The sequence below is a fragment of the Trichechus manatus genome, unplaced genomic scaffold, assembly GCF_000243295.1.
Source record: "Trichechus manatus latirostris isolate Lorelei unplaced genomic scaffold, TriManLat1.0 scaffold00214, whole genome shotgun sequence".
NCBI lineage: Eukaryota > Metazoa > Chordata > Mammalia > Sirenia > Trichechidae > Trichechus > Trichechus manatus.
Window position 1 is genome coordinate 902,120 of NW_004444150.1, and position 13,610 is coordinate 915,729.

At 48.4% G+C, this 13,610-nt stretch overlaps 1 protein-coding gene across 2 annotated transcripts in view; it reads left to right on the top strand.

Annotated features, from left to right (window-relative positions):
- CAMSAP1 (calmodulin regulated spectrin associated protein 1) overlaps positions 1 to 3,190 on the top strand; it is a 47,438-nt gene extending 44,248 nt beyond the window's left edge. For both annotated transcript variants that reach the window (XM_004388653.2, XM_023742630.1), the window contains exon 16: positions 1,385 to 3,190. In XM_004388653.2, coding sequence (XP_004388710.1) covers positions 1,385 to 1,687 — 303 coding nt within the window. In that variant the 3' untranslated portion in view covers positions 1,688 to 3,190. The remainder of the gene's footprint in view (positions 1 to 1,384) is intronic.
- Positions 3,191 to 13,610: the final 10,420 nt, after the last annotated feature.

Here is a 13,610-nt window from a genome sequence, read left to right on the forward strand (position 1 = left end):
GGGCAGCGAGTTCATGTTAATGGTGGAGGTATAACTTGGAAAAAGAGTAAGAATGGTTGTACACCGGGAAGAATGTAATCAGTGTCACTGAATTGTACATGTAGAAATTGTTGAATTGGTGTATATTCTGATATGTATAGTCTCAACAACAAAATAAATTTAAAAAAATTATCAAAACATTTTGAGACATGTTTAAAAGTTCAGAATAACAGTACAGCAAACATTGTAACACGTCAGCAGTTTGTCCTCTGCTTCAGTCCTTCAGTAGCAGTGTTATTGAGGTGTAATTCACATCCCCTACAACTCAGGTATTTTAAGTGTATATACATCCGTGGTCTTCAGAAGACAGATTCCCAGGGGTGCACAGCCATCACCACTGTCTGGTTCTGAAATATTCTCAGCACTCCAGAAAGAAACCCCACACCCGTTGCTCGCCATCTCCCCACTGCCAGCAGCAGCCGTTCACTATCTACTTTCTGCCTCTGTGGTTTGCCTGTTCTGGACATTTGAGATAGACGGCATCACGGGGTGTCAGTCCTCTTGTGCTGGCTTCTCTCACACACTGTCGTGTTTCCAGGTCCGTCCATGTCGTAGCGTGTGTCAGTGCTTCCTTCCTGTTTACGGCTGAATGATGCTCCAGTGCGTGGACAGACCACGTTCTGTTTATCCGCTCCTCTGGTGATGGACGCTTGCGTTGTTACCGCGTTTTGGCTACTGGGAATAATGCTGCCGTGTTTATTCGTAGACAAGGTTACGTGTGGACGTGTGTTTTCATTTCTCTCGAGTATATACCTAGGAGTGGAATTGCTGGCTCAGTGGTGACTGTTTAACAGTTTGACTTGGTTAACCTTTTCCAAGTGGCTGCACCATTTTATATTCCTACTAGCAGTGTACGAGGGTTCAGTTTCTCCCCGTCCTTGTCAGCACTTCTTCTTATCTTTTATTGTGCATTATTTTTTTTTTATTGTGCATTAGGTAAAAGTTTACAGAGCAAGTTAGTTTTCCATTCAGTAGTTGTACACATTATCTTTTTGGATTCTGGTCACTGGGTGGGTACTGGGAGTGGCATGTCATTGTGGTTTAGAGCTGCATTTCCTCATGACTGGCAATGTGAAGCACCTTTGCATGATTCTCACACGGCCTTGCATGCCTGGCCTTCGTAAGCACAGTCTCAGTGGCACAGAGTGGGACACCAAATGGATAAACTGTACTTTTTTACAAAAGGAAGACTGTAATTGGTGTGTCCGTTTTCCTTCTGCGTGGACAGCCCCCTTGCCGTTGACCCTTCTGATAGCGCCTGTGGAGGTGCTGTGGGCTGTTGGGACCGCTGGCGTGAATCTTCGGAAGTTTTATTCTTTTCTTTTCCCTTGCTCCCTCCATACAGGAGTTAGAAAAGTGTGACGCCAACCACTACATCATTCTGTTCCGTGACGCAGGCTGCCAGTTCCGGGCGCTGTACTGCTACTACCCTGACACCGAAGAGATCTACAAGTTAACGGGCACGGGGCCCAAGAGTGTCACCAAGAAAATGATTGACAAGCTTTACAAGTACAGCTCAGACCGAAAACAGTTTAACCTGATTCCAGCCAAAACCATGTCTGTCAGCGTGGACGCCCTCACAATCCACAACCACTTGTGGCAGCCCAAGCGGCCTGCAGTGCCAAAGAAGATGCAGACTCGCAAATGACACCGGCTGGCCGGCGTCCAGAGGGTGGTGCCGACAGCATCGATATTTATTATGTTCATCCCCTTGGGTACGAAGTGTGCAAGGTCATAAACCCTTTTCATAGAGGCATCTAGACCATGACGGGACGCCCGTCTCTCAGCTCCTCGCACACACGACGGACGTGGGTGCAGTGAGACGGAAGGGTGCACGCCAGTGTCGACGCGGGCTCTGCCGGCACCGCCCTGCCGCCACCGGCTCCCACAGGACGGCGTGCGAGAGGCAGGAGATGGAGGTGTGGACAGTCTCCTACTTGAAGTTCTTCTCCAGTATCGATTAAAGATGGTGTGATTCGCTTTTCCTGCCTCACCTCACCCTTTTGCACGTCGCCTGACACCCGTCATGTTGGCAGGCCACCGTCTAGTGAGGTCCCAGTGCTGAGAACTGATCTTGGGTCAGGGTGTTTGAACGTCTCTAGAAAAGGGATTCATATGGGGGAAACCTTTTCATTTGAGAAATTGTATGATATTTATTGATTGTGTCTACTGCCAACATTTATATCCAATTCTAAGATTTCTGAAAAGATCCTTGTTTTTTGCTGCTCAGAAAAAGTTTACTGAAAAGACCAGTTCACTAAAGCACTGAAATCTGTGGTCTGTCTTCTGCTAAATAACGTTTACAAATGTAGAGGCGATGGTTTCTGACCCGCAATCATGAGCGAAAAGGTACTAGGAGCTGGTGCTTGCCTGACGGAAGCAGGCAAGGCGGACAAACGAGCCGTCACGGGTGACACTGTGGACAGTGCTGTAATGGTTTGTTAACTTTAGGACAGACAGATTTGGATAGAGTGTTTCTCACTCGGAGCATGTTCCGTAACAGATGATGCACTTCCGATGGCGGCTCTTTTAGTGTTTTTATTATGTCATGACTGTAACCAGCCTCCTCTGTCCTGTCCTGGTTCCTGATTCTGGAAGGACAGAAGGATACTTGTGTTTGGTCGCGTATTTAAAAACAATTAAAGTGGTTCTTTGCAGTTATTTCAGAGCTCCGAGTAAGTGGAATGACTTTGGATTCTTTTGTGTTGGGCGTTCGGTTGCTGATGCCTTTCCACAGCAGACGCCGTCTGGAGCCGACCGCACTCCAACCCGTCCTGGGCGTGTTGCTCCTGTGCCCGTGTCAGGGCGCCTGGGGCTCCGCAGTGCCTCTGTGGGACTCGGCCAGCTGCTCTGCTGTCCAACTGGCAGAAGATTCTGAAGTCACTTCTGTTAGCTTTGCACATATTTTCTTGGAAGTGTTACTTGAATCTGTCTGAAACTGCAGAAGAAACTACAGATCAATAGAGAGAAAAGTTAGACCAGTGTAACTGTTAGATAATGTTAGCCAGACACAGGTAAGTGAACTCTGTGCCCAGGAGGAGAAGAAGTGGCACAAAACGCTAGACCCGCCGTAGGTCTCACCGTGCAGGTCTCACCTTGTAGGTCTCACCTTGCAGGTCTCACCTTGCAGGTCTTGCTGCAGTTCCTCAGTCCTTGGAGAAGAACACGCGTAGTTTGTGGCCGTTTTGTGTATGTCGTGTTAGCCCGTTAGCCGCCTGTGTTCTGTCCGTAGGTGGTGGAAGGCGCGCTCACGTGCTGAGTATTCAAGAGTCATGAGTGGGCCCTGCTCCCGTGCTTTTCACGAGTGTGCTTGATTTCTCACTGTACGTTTGATATTATGTTCCCATATTTATTTTAAGGAAGCACTAAAATGTAATAAAGTAATTAACTGATTTGCTTTATACTAATCCCGCAGTGTGAGGCTGTGACCACTCATTCTGTTGCTCAAGCGTCACCCGCCTCCTGGCTTTCAAGGTGTTCTGTGTCCGTCTTTACTTAACCGGCATCCATTTTCCTGGAGAATCTCATCGTTCTGCCGTCTGAGCAGGGAGGCTTTCTAGCTGCTTCCTGTGTGAGCTCAAAATGGAGGACAACCTGTCTGTTACAGCGTAGGCCTAGTGGCCTGAGTGGGATGCTCCTGCACAGAATTGGAAAGTTACATTCCTACAGAACTTCTGAATAAATTCAAGATTTTAAAAATGTAAATCAGCCCATATTTGGAGCATCTGAAAATCATTTTTTAGCGTTCAGCATTTTTTGCTCCTCACTGTGTCGGGAAGCATCAACATAACCTCCGATACTTGCGGTGTCTTCACGCCTGCAGGTTGGCGCCGACCTGAAGGGCCGATGGAAACTGTCCGCGGGTTCTGTGCGGATCGGCATGTAAACCTGTTTTACCTGTTGTGACAAAGCTCGAGCACACAGGAGTCGTTTTTGTGGTGGAGATTTTTGTCCTTTCTGGCTTGGGTGGCAGTGAAGCCATTATTGCCTCAGTTTATAAAGTTGAGTTGTAGCTGTTTATACATTTCACTTTTTCCAAAGCACCCACAGTATTTGCTGCGTGGAGGTGTCTCGTGATGGAAAGATGTGCATGCCTATCGCCTCTCAGAATTGCGACAGTGTTTGTGACAAGCTGCTTTGGTTTGCCCGCACGGATTTAACCCTGTGAGCAGGAAAGTGTCGGCCGAATGTCTGAACGTGTAGTGCAAGTCCTTGGTGATGACAGAAGGCAGCCCCCAAAGGGCTGGCCTTAAGGTTTATGAAACTGAGTCCCGTTGTTCTAGAAATGCACAGGCAGGTACACAGGACGCTCCCACTGGTGGGGTGTGTGGACAGCTGCGCACCTGAGCGTGCACGTGTGCTCCAGGGGTGAGCTGCCCTGCAGTGTGTCCTGGGGACTCCCCTTTCTGAGCACGTCACCGCAGGGCAGACTCGCACACATTGCTCCCTGCCCAGGCGACGCTTCACGCAGCCAGCATTGCAGAGCGGGACGGCTCTGAAGTTACTTCCAGGCTATGTTCGTATTCCTTGAAACTGTAGTTGTTATTTAGGAGGGGAAAATAGGTACTGGAAATAAAATTTTCTGCTAAAATATAATCAGCTTGGATGACCTTTTTCAGCTGATGCTGATTTATTTGAAAAGCTGGAGTGTTTCTCTCTGAAGCGCTTTCCCGTCCCTGTCCGTTCAGAGCCGTCTGTGTTGGCAGGTTTTGCCTGTGGGAGTTGGTTCCTGCCTCATGGTCACGGCCGGCCATCAGCCCAGTGTCAGCGGCAGGACTGCGTCTCTGATTCCTGGGCCGCACCTTGTCTTGGAGTCACTGTTTGGCGGGTGCCTTGCTGTGGTCTGGGGTCTCCGCTGGCCTCTGGGGTCCGCTGTGCTTTCTGGCGTTGTCTTCTCGATGCTGCCACGAGGGTCCTGGTGTGGCCGGCACAGCCGTACTAGATACTCCCATCAACACAGTCGCCACGTGCCGTAGTCTGTCGCGTTCAGGGCTGAGCGTGGCCTGATAAGGAATCCCTCGCTGTCTCCCTCTTGTCCTGTGGCAGTGAGCACACTCACCCACCCGCAGAGCTCTGCAAACACCTTGCCTTGGCTCTCATGGAAAGAGCAGCTTCAGTTTTCAGAATTATCCCCTTAATAGGAAGGGAAGTACTTTGCTAAAACCACTGTAATGGGACTGAAAGACAGAGCCGAGATACCTAGTGAAATATTAACAGCCTGAGCCCCACAGAGTCAGGCCCGGGCATGTGGCGGGAAGGATTTACAGCCCTGCAAACACTTCTTGTGGGAGAGGTTTGGGTCGCCGCTGCTGCAGAGGACAGCAACAGCGTTAACACCATCCTTCCCTTGGAAGTAAAATCTAGGCTGCTGTTACTCGGCAGCTCGGCTTGGAGTTCTTTCTTGGGGCTCTGCGCTCTCGAACTCGAAAGTCTACGACACGCCCTCAGCTCTGGAGGTCTGTGACCCAGGGACGCGATGTCCCTTCGGGAATCTGGGCAGCAGCCCACCTCTGAGGGAGCAAAGGGTCCCCAAGACGTCCCATGGCTGGTCTGTAGGCCCGTGCCATGCGGCGGTGGTGCTGCCACAGCTCTCAGGCTGAGAAAAGTCCACGTAATACCAAGTCTAAGCACTTAATCTTTGGAAAAGATCTCTCATGTCATTTCTCTTGTTCTAGAAGGAACCATACAAAAACTCTTTTCATTGCTTCATGCCATCGTGAATAGTATGTTAACATTTATAGTTTGAAATAATTTTTTATATGACTGGTTAAATTGACAAGAATCCTCTGCAGCTGGCATGCTTCCAGTCATTGAAATTACACGGCTCAGATGACTCTAGGAGATGCGTTAATCTTTGTGTACCCCGATGGAGTTCTTGTGATTAAATCTGTATCCATGTTCAGAAGGCATGTGGCTCCAGTGTGCCACAGTCCTTACCACTCCCTATTGTCTCTCCCGGTGAGGCCCAGGATGGGGTGCCGCTCATTCACGTGTGAATCACGATGGTTGCTAGAGTACAGAGTAGTCATGGGAAGCTGTAACTTTCTTAAACAATGGTTCTGCTTTTTCATTTATGTTGACTGCCTGTTACAAGCATTTGAGTTTGTCTTTCCTGTTCTCATTGCTTGCTTAGCGGCTCTTGAAAAGTGATAAAAATTTTGTTTCTGGTTGGAATATGGCTCTGAAAAGAAAGCTGATTGCTGGTGCCAGTAGTGGTAGTGGAGAAGGACACACACAGATGATGGTTCTAGGCGGGAATTGTACTGAAATGTGGAATGGAATGTTTAATTAAACTGTGAGGACTTCACTTTATGATTTGAAGTTGTACTTTATTGCATTACCAGGGAGAAATCAAATAGTAGTTTTTGCAAATTTGAGGGCTTTTCAAGTTCTCAGGGCATGTCCCTAAATTTGTCTACGTGTCTTAGGTTACAGGTCCTATTCTTTATATGTGGATTTTTATTTTATTATTGTTAAAAATAAGTTACTTTTTGGTTATTGTTGAAAATGTGCACAGCAAAACAGACACCAACCCCACGATTTCTCCGCGCACAGTTCAGGGACACTGATTCCATTTCTGCGAGTTGTGCAGCCATTCTCGGCCTCCTTTTCTGAGTTGTTCCTCCCCTGTTAACATGAACTCGCTGCCCCGTAAGCTTCTTATCTAACCTTCGAGTTGCTCTTGTCAGTTTGATCCCACGCAGATAGTTCTTTAAAAGAGCAAAATGCTCAAGGCAGACATTCTTTACTAATTGAGCTAAACTATTATTTGGTTTAAAGAAGTCTTCAGGGGATATTTTTGGTTTAACATCTAAGGTTTAAAGATTATCCCAGGGCAGTGGTTTCAGGGGTTCATCTAGCCTCTATGGCTACAGAGAGTCTGGATTCCATGAGAATTTGAAATTCAGTTCTGCGTTTTTCCTTGTGATCAGAATTCTGCTTCTTTGATCAAAACATTCAGTAATATACCTGGATTTTTATTTATGTATTTTTTTATTGTGCTTTAGGTGAAAGTTTACAGCTCAAGTTAATTTCTCATTCAAAAATTTATAGACATTGTTTTGTGACATTAGTTGCAATCCCCACAATGTGACAGCACACTCCCCCTTTCCACCTCGGGTTCCCTGTGTCCATTGAACCAGTTCCTGTCCTTTCCTGCCTTCTCATCCTGCCTTTGGACTGGAGCCGCCCATTTGGCTCGTGTATCTCATTAAACTAAGAAGCACATTCCTCACGTGTATTATGTTTTGTTTTATAGTCCAGTCTAATCTTTGTCTGAAGAGCAGACTTCAGAAATGGTTTCAGTTCTGGGTTAACAGTGCATTTCTCCAGTCTGCGTCAGACCATTAAGTCTGGTCTTTTTACGTGAATTAGAGTTCTGTTCTACATTTTTCTCCTGCTCTGTGTGGGACACTCAGTTGTGTCCCTGTCAGGGCGGTTATTGGTGGTAGCCGGGCACCATCTAGTTCTTCTGGTCTCAGGCTGGTGGAGTCTCTGGTCCATGTGGCCCCTTAGTCCTTTGGGCTAGTATTTTCCTTGTGTCTTTGGTTGTCTTCATTCTTCTTTGCTCCAGGTGGGATGGACCAATTGATGCATCTTAGATGGCCACTTGCGAGCTTTTAAGACCCCAGATGCCACTCACCAATGTGGGATGTAGAACATTTTCTTTATAAACTGTTATGCCAGTTGACCTAGCTATCCCCCAAAGCTATGGTCCCCAGGCCCCAGCCCCAGCTACTCTGTCCCTCTGTTTGGATGTGTCCAGAAAACTTCTTTGCTTTTGCTTTGGTCCAGCAGTGCTCACTTCCCCTGTATTGTGTGTTGTCCTTCCTTTCACCGAAGTTGATCCTTGTTGACTTATCTAGTTAGTGATTTCCCTTCCCCCTCCCTCCCCACCTTTGTAACCACCAAAAAATGCTTTTTTCTGTGTTTAAACCTTTTCTTGGATTTTTATAATAGTGGTCTCATATAATATTTGTCCTTTTGTGACTGACTTATTTCACTCAGCATAATGCCCTCCAGATTCATCTGTGTTGTGAGATGTTTCATGGATTCGTCGTTGTTCTTTATCATTGCATAGTGTTCCATTGTGTGTATGCACCATAGTTTGTTTATCCATTCATCTGTTGATGGGCATTTAGGTTGTTTCCATCTTTTTGCTGTTGTGAATAATGCTGCAGTGAACATGGGTGTGCATATGTCTATTTGTGTGACAGCTCTTATTTCTCTTGGATCTATTCCCAGGAGTGGGATTGCTGGATCGTATGGTATTTCTGTTTCTAGCTTTTTAAAGAAGTGCTGTATTGTTTTCCAAAGTGGTTGTACCATTTTACATTCCCACCAGCAGTGCATAAGAGTTCCAGTCTCTCCACAACTTCTCCAACATTTGTTAGTTTGTGTTTTTTTTGATTAGTGCCAGCCTTGTTGGGGTAAGATGGTGTCTCATTGTATTTTGATTTACATTTCTCTAATGCCTAATGATTGCGAACATTTCCTCATGTGTCTGTTAGCCGCCTGAATGTCTTCTTTGGTGAAGTGTCTGTTCATATCCTTTGCCCATTTTTTAATTGCCTTATTTCTTTTTGTTGTTGAGGTTTTACAGTATCGTGTAGATTTTAGAGACTAGACCCTTATTGGATATGTTGTAGCCAAAATTTTTTCCCAGTCTGTACGTTTTCTTTTGGTGAAATCTTTGGATGAGCATAAATGTTTGATTTTTAGGAGCCCCCAGTTATCTAGTCTCTCTTCTGGTGTTTGTGCATTGTTTGTTATGGTTTGTATACTATTCATGCCCTGTATTAGGGCCCCTAGTGTTGTCCCTATTTTTTCTGTCATGATCTTTATCGTTTTAGATTTTATATTTAGGTCTTTGATCCATTTTGAGTTAGTTTTTGTGTATGGTGTGAGGTATGGGTCCTGTTTCATTTTTTTACAGATGGATATCCAGTTATACCAGCACCTTTGCTAAAGAGACTGTCTTTCCCCCAAATTAACCAACTTTGGGCCTTTATCAAATACCAACTGCTCATAGGTGGATGAATTTATGTCTAAGTTCTCAGTTCTGTTCCATTGGTCTATGTCTCTGTTGTTGTACCAGTAGCAGACTGTTTTGACTACCGTGACGGTATAATAGGTTCTAAAATCAGGTAGTGTGAGGCCTCCTCTGTTCTTCTCTGTAGTTGCTTTACTTATCCGGGGCCTCTTCCCTTTCCGTATGAAGTTGGTGATTTGTTTCTCCATCTTGTTTAAAAAATGCTTTTGAAATTTGGATCGCAATCGCATTGCATCTGTAGATCGCTTTGGGTAGAATTGACGTTTTCACAGTGTTGAGTCTTCCTGTCCATGAGGATGGTATGTTTTTCTACTTAATGTAGGTTTCTTGCAGTAGTGTTTTGTAGTTTTCATTGTATAGGTCTTTCATGTCTCTTAGATTTATTCCTAAGTATTTTATCTTCTTGGGGGCTATTGTAAATGGTATTGATTTGGTGATTTCCTCTTCAAAGTTCTCTTTGTTGGTGTAGAGGAATCCAACTGATTTTTGTATGTTTATCTTGCATCCTGATACTTTGCTGAAATCTGTTAGTTCCAGTAGTTTTCTTGTGGATTCTTTGAGGTTTTCCATGTATAAGATCATATCATCTGCAAATAGAGATACTTTTACTTCTTCCTTATCAATTTGGATGCACTTTATTTCTTTTTCTTGCCTTATTGCTCTGGCTAGGACCTCCAGCACAGTGTTGAATAAGAGTGGCGATAAAGGGCATCCTTGTCTTATACCTGGATTTTTAAATTCAATATCTGATTACATTAAAAACAAAGTTTTTTCATATCATGAGTGAAAAAATATATATAATCATGATATTAAAATTATTTCTCTTTAAAAAAATCATCGACGAGTGAGTACTTCCAGTGCTGCATCCTTTTGTTGATGTGTCTCAGTTGGTATTCGGTCAACTCCTGGGGCCTTGTTTTTCCCCAGTTCCTTCAGTGCAGCTTGGACCTCTTCCTTCGGTACCATTGGCTCCTGATCATATGCTGCCTCCTGAAATGGCTGAACATCGACCAGTTCTTTTTGGTATAGTGACTCTGTGTATTCCTTCCGTCTTCTTTTGATGCATGCCGCGTCGTTTAATGTTTTCAGTGCACTGAAAAATAATTTGGTAATGCTTGCTACACTTGTGTGTGTGACTCATAGTAACCCTATAGGACAGAGTAGAACGGTCCCATAGAGTTTCCAAGGAGTGCCTGGTGGACTCAAACTGCCAACCTTTCGGTCAGCAGCTGTAGCTCTTAACCACTACGCCACCAGGGTTTCCTCTGTGTGTGATACAACTGGAAATCAAAGGCTAGGGATCTTCGGTTCTTTGCAGTTGAATCTCAGTTCAGTTTGAGGGTTTGTAAGTACGTTTCCCTCTGTTTACTCAGACGCTGCAGCCCTGACTTCTATGCGTTCACAATGGAAACGGGTGCTGGAGTTCTCATTTTAGAAGACTGTGTTGGTGGTCTGCCAGCCTCCTAGAATCGGACACCCGAATGGCTCCCTTGGTGGGCAGGGCCCCCCCTCGGTGGGCAAGTTAGTGACGTAGGACTTTGCCCCTGGGACAGGCTAGCGCATCCTGGAGGCTGGCATGGGGCGAACGTGTCTCCCGGGGACTCTGGGCAGCGCCTTCCACTTCAACTTGTGCCCCTTACCCTGGACGAAATAATAGATTAGTTGACTAAACAATCCCTGTTCCCCAGACAATTAAGTCTTGTTTTAAAGCAAAAATGCGATGCCGTGGAGTAGAGTCCTACTCACAGCAACCCTATGGGACAGAGTAGAACCGCCCCGTAGGGTTTCCAAGGAGCGGCTGGTGGATTCGAATTGCTGACCTTTTGGTTAGCAGCTGAGGTCTTAACTGCTGTGCCACCAGGGCTCCAAGTTTTATTTTATTTTTGTTTATGTAAAAAATGACACCTCACAGAAAATGTTAAATGTGTAAACGACCGGGAAGTGCGTGAGCTGAGAACGGAGATCCCGCTGCCCTCTCCCAGCACCTCGCCAGGGTGACCGGCTGTCTCCATCCTGTGGCGCACTTCTACACACGCGCCTCATGCAGATCTTCGTTGCTTTCTTTGTTTTACAAAACTGAGGGCGTATGACACACTCCAAACTTGCTCTTGAGTGTAGTGTGGCGCAGCATGTCGCGTGTGTGCCTTGTATCTGACTTCACGGCCACGTGGCGCGTGTGGTTATGTTAGCGGCGGTCGAGTCAGCTCCCACGCATGGCGAACTTGCACGTAACAGCGGGTTTACCAAGCGTGCTACCTGGGAACTTGCTGTTTTCGTTACAGTGTGTAGCTGGTAGCTGGCCAGCTCATTACTCACTGGGGCCGGTGCAGGGCCCTGTGGTAGGAGCAGGGGCCAGTTGCTGGAGCCTCTGCCGTCTCACGGTAAAAAGGGGCAAGGCTGAATGCAGCATGGGGTCCTGGGACAGAGAGGGGACACTTGTGAAAGCTGGTGAGACCCGAGAGCAGCCGCACACCGATGTCAGTGCGTAGGTTGTGATGGATGCACCGCGTGACTGCATGACTCGGGAGGCAGGGCGATGCTGGGGGTGGGCGGCAGAACTCTGCCGTCTCTGCAACTCTTCGGGAAATCTAAAAGCATTTCAGGGTGAGCAGCGTTTAAAAAGGGTTACAACAGTGCCTCTGGAATGGGTAGGGGGCTGGCCGCCTGGTCAGGGACGGGGGGCTTGTTTCATGAACAAGAGCCAGCCCTTCCCTCCTGCGTGGGCAGTTAGGCTTGCCCCGCCTTCTGTCGGCTCTGTTGCAAACCCCACCAGCAAACACCAGGTGTAGGACTCCCTTCTGCATAGTGGATTCCAGTTTCTGCAGGAGCATCCTGGAGTTGTGGTCACTGGTCAGAGGGAGTGGACTGCTAAGTCCTGGTGGAGTCAGCCCCATCACACCGAGAGGTCATGGCCAGCACACTCCCACCCTGATGGCTGACGGTCCACGTCCCCTTCACGTCCCCCTTCTTCCCTCCTCCTGCCCGGCCAGCACGGAGCCATGCCTGCTGGGGTCAGCCATCAGGGGCAGGAATGTGCTTGGACCCCCATAAGCAACTTTAATGTCTTCACCACCATGTGCACTCCTGCTCTGAGCACATTTCAGATGAGACCAAGCAGGAGAGGCTGCAGCCAGAGAAGGTTCTGGAAGGTTCTGGAAGATGTAGCCTCCTGTTAAGTGCCAGCACCTCAGGAGCTCTGAGTTCATCGCAAGAGGCTCAGAACCGCCCAGAAGGTCTGCAGGGAGGGCCAGCTGAGGGGCACCAAGCAGAGGAGGGGTGGGACTGCGGGATGTAGAGGGGTGGGGTGCAGAGTGAAGTGGGGTGGGGTGGGACAGGATCACAGGCCACACCGACTCCTGGTCTGCATGCTAATACCTCTGGGCCCTGAGGCCCCAGGAGGATGAGGCCTGGCCACCCCAGCAACACCAGCCTGGGCCTCCTGGGGGAGGGGTCTGAGCCCCCACCTGAGGGGCACTCCGCTTCGGCCCAGGGGGGTGGCGTGGTGGGGCCCCCTCAGTACGCACCCCTCCCTTCTCTGCCTCTGGGGAAGTCACCATGCGGACGTGGCTTGTCCTCTGGCCACTCGGCACCCAGACCTCCCTCCCTGAGCCAGGTCTCAGTGGCTGTTGTCCCTTCCACGGTCACAGGACCCTGCTTCGGGTGCTGCAGGAGACCAGCCCTGTACACCAGCTGCAGTTTCTGTCACTGTTGAAGTTGTTTGGCGTGGCCTGGAGAGGGCAACCAAGAGCCCCCTCCTGCAGCTCCAGCCTCGTCTGTGGCCCCATCTTCACTGTGGGGCCTTGCTGGCCGAGCGCTGGGCGCAGATTGAGGGCCGTGGCCCAGGGCTGTTGCGCAGGCTCGGAGGACCTGCTGACCTCTTGCTGTCCCCATAGCGGAGGGTCCTGTTTGAACTTGTCTGCTCTGGTTAATGGCTAACATATGTGAGCGAGGGTGGCCTGGGAGCCCCGCCTAGACATAAGTGCCCTGAAGCAGGCGAGGCCGGCTCGGTGATGGCGGAGGACAGAGGCTGACGTGGGTTGGGGGGCGCAGCGTGGTGAGTTATGTCGGGACTGCCTTTTGGGCATGCCTCAGTCTCCACTGGCCCTGCTCTGGGATACCCAAGTTCATTGTCACCCCGAGTCCCAAGGGGCCGGTGTCAGCAAATCAGACGTGGGTGGGTGTTGGAACTGCGGCCTCCTGGGGGGTCAGTGGAAGCACTGGTTGGACGGCTGAGCTCACTCTTCCCAGGCTACACTCGGGAGGACCGGGATGGCCGACTGACTTAGGTCGTGCAATTTAGGGGCCAGCGGTTGTGGGAGGGCAGGAGAGTTTGGGGAGGACCCTAGTTGGAGACTTAGTTGGGGTGGTTATCTGGGGGGGTGGGACCGTGGCCGGAACAGACTTGTGTTTTCGTCATATGCTCTTCTGCTCGGTTTAAGATCAACATGCAATATGCTATTTTCATCCTTAAAAAGCCCAGGGGGAACCCAAGAATGGCACTTGGGTGGCACCGTAGTAA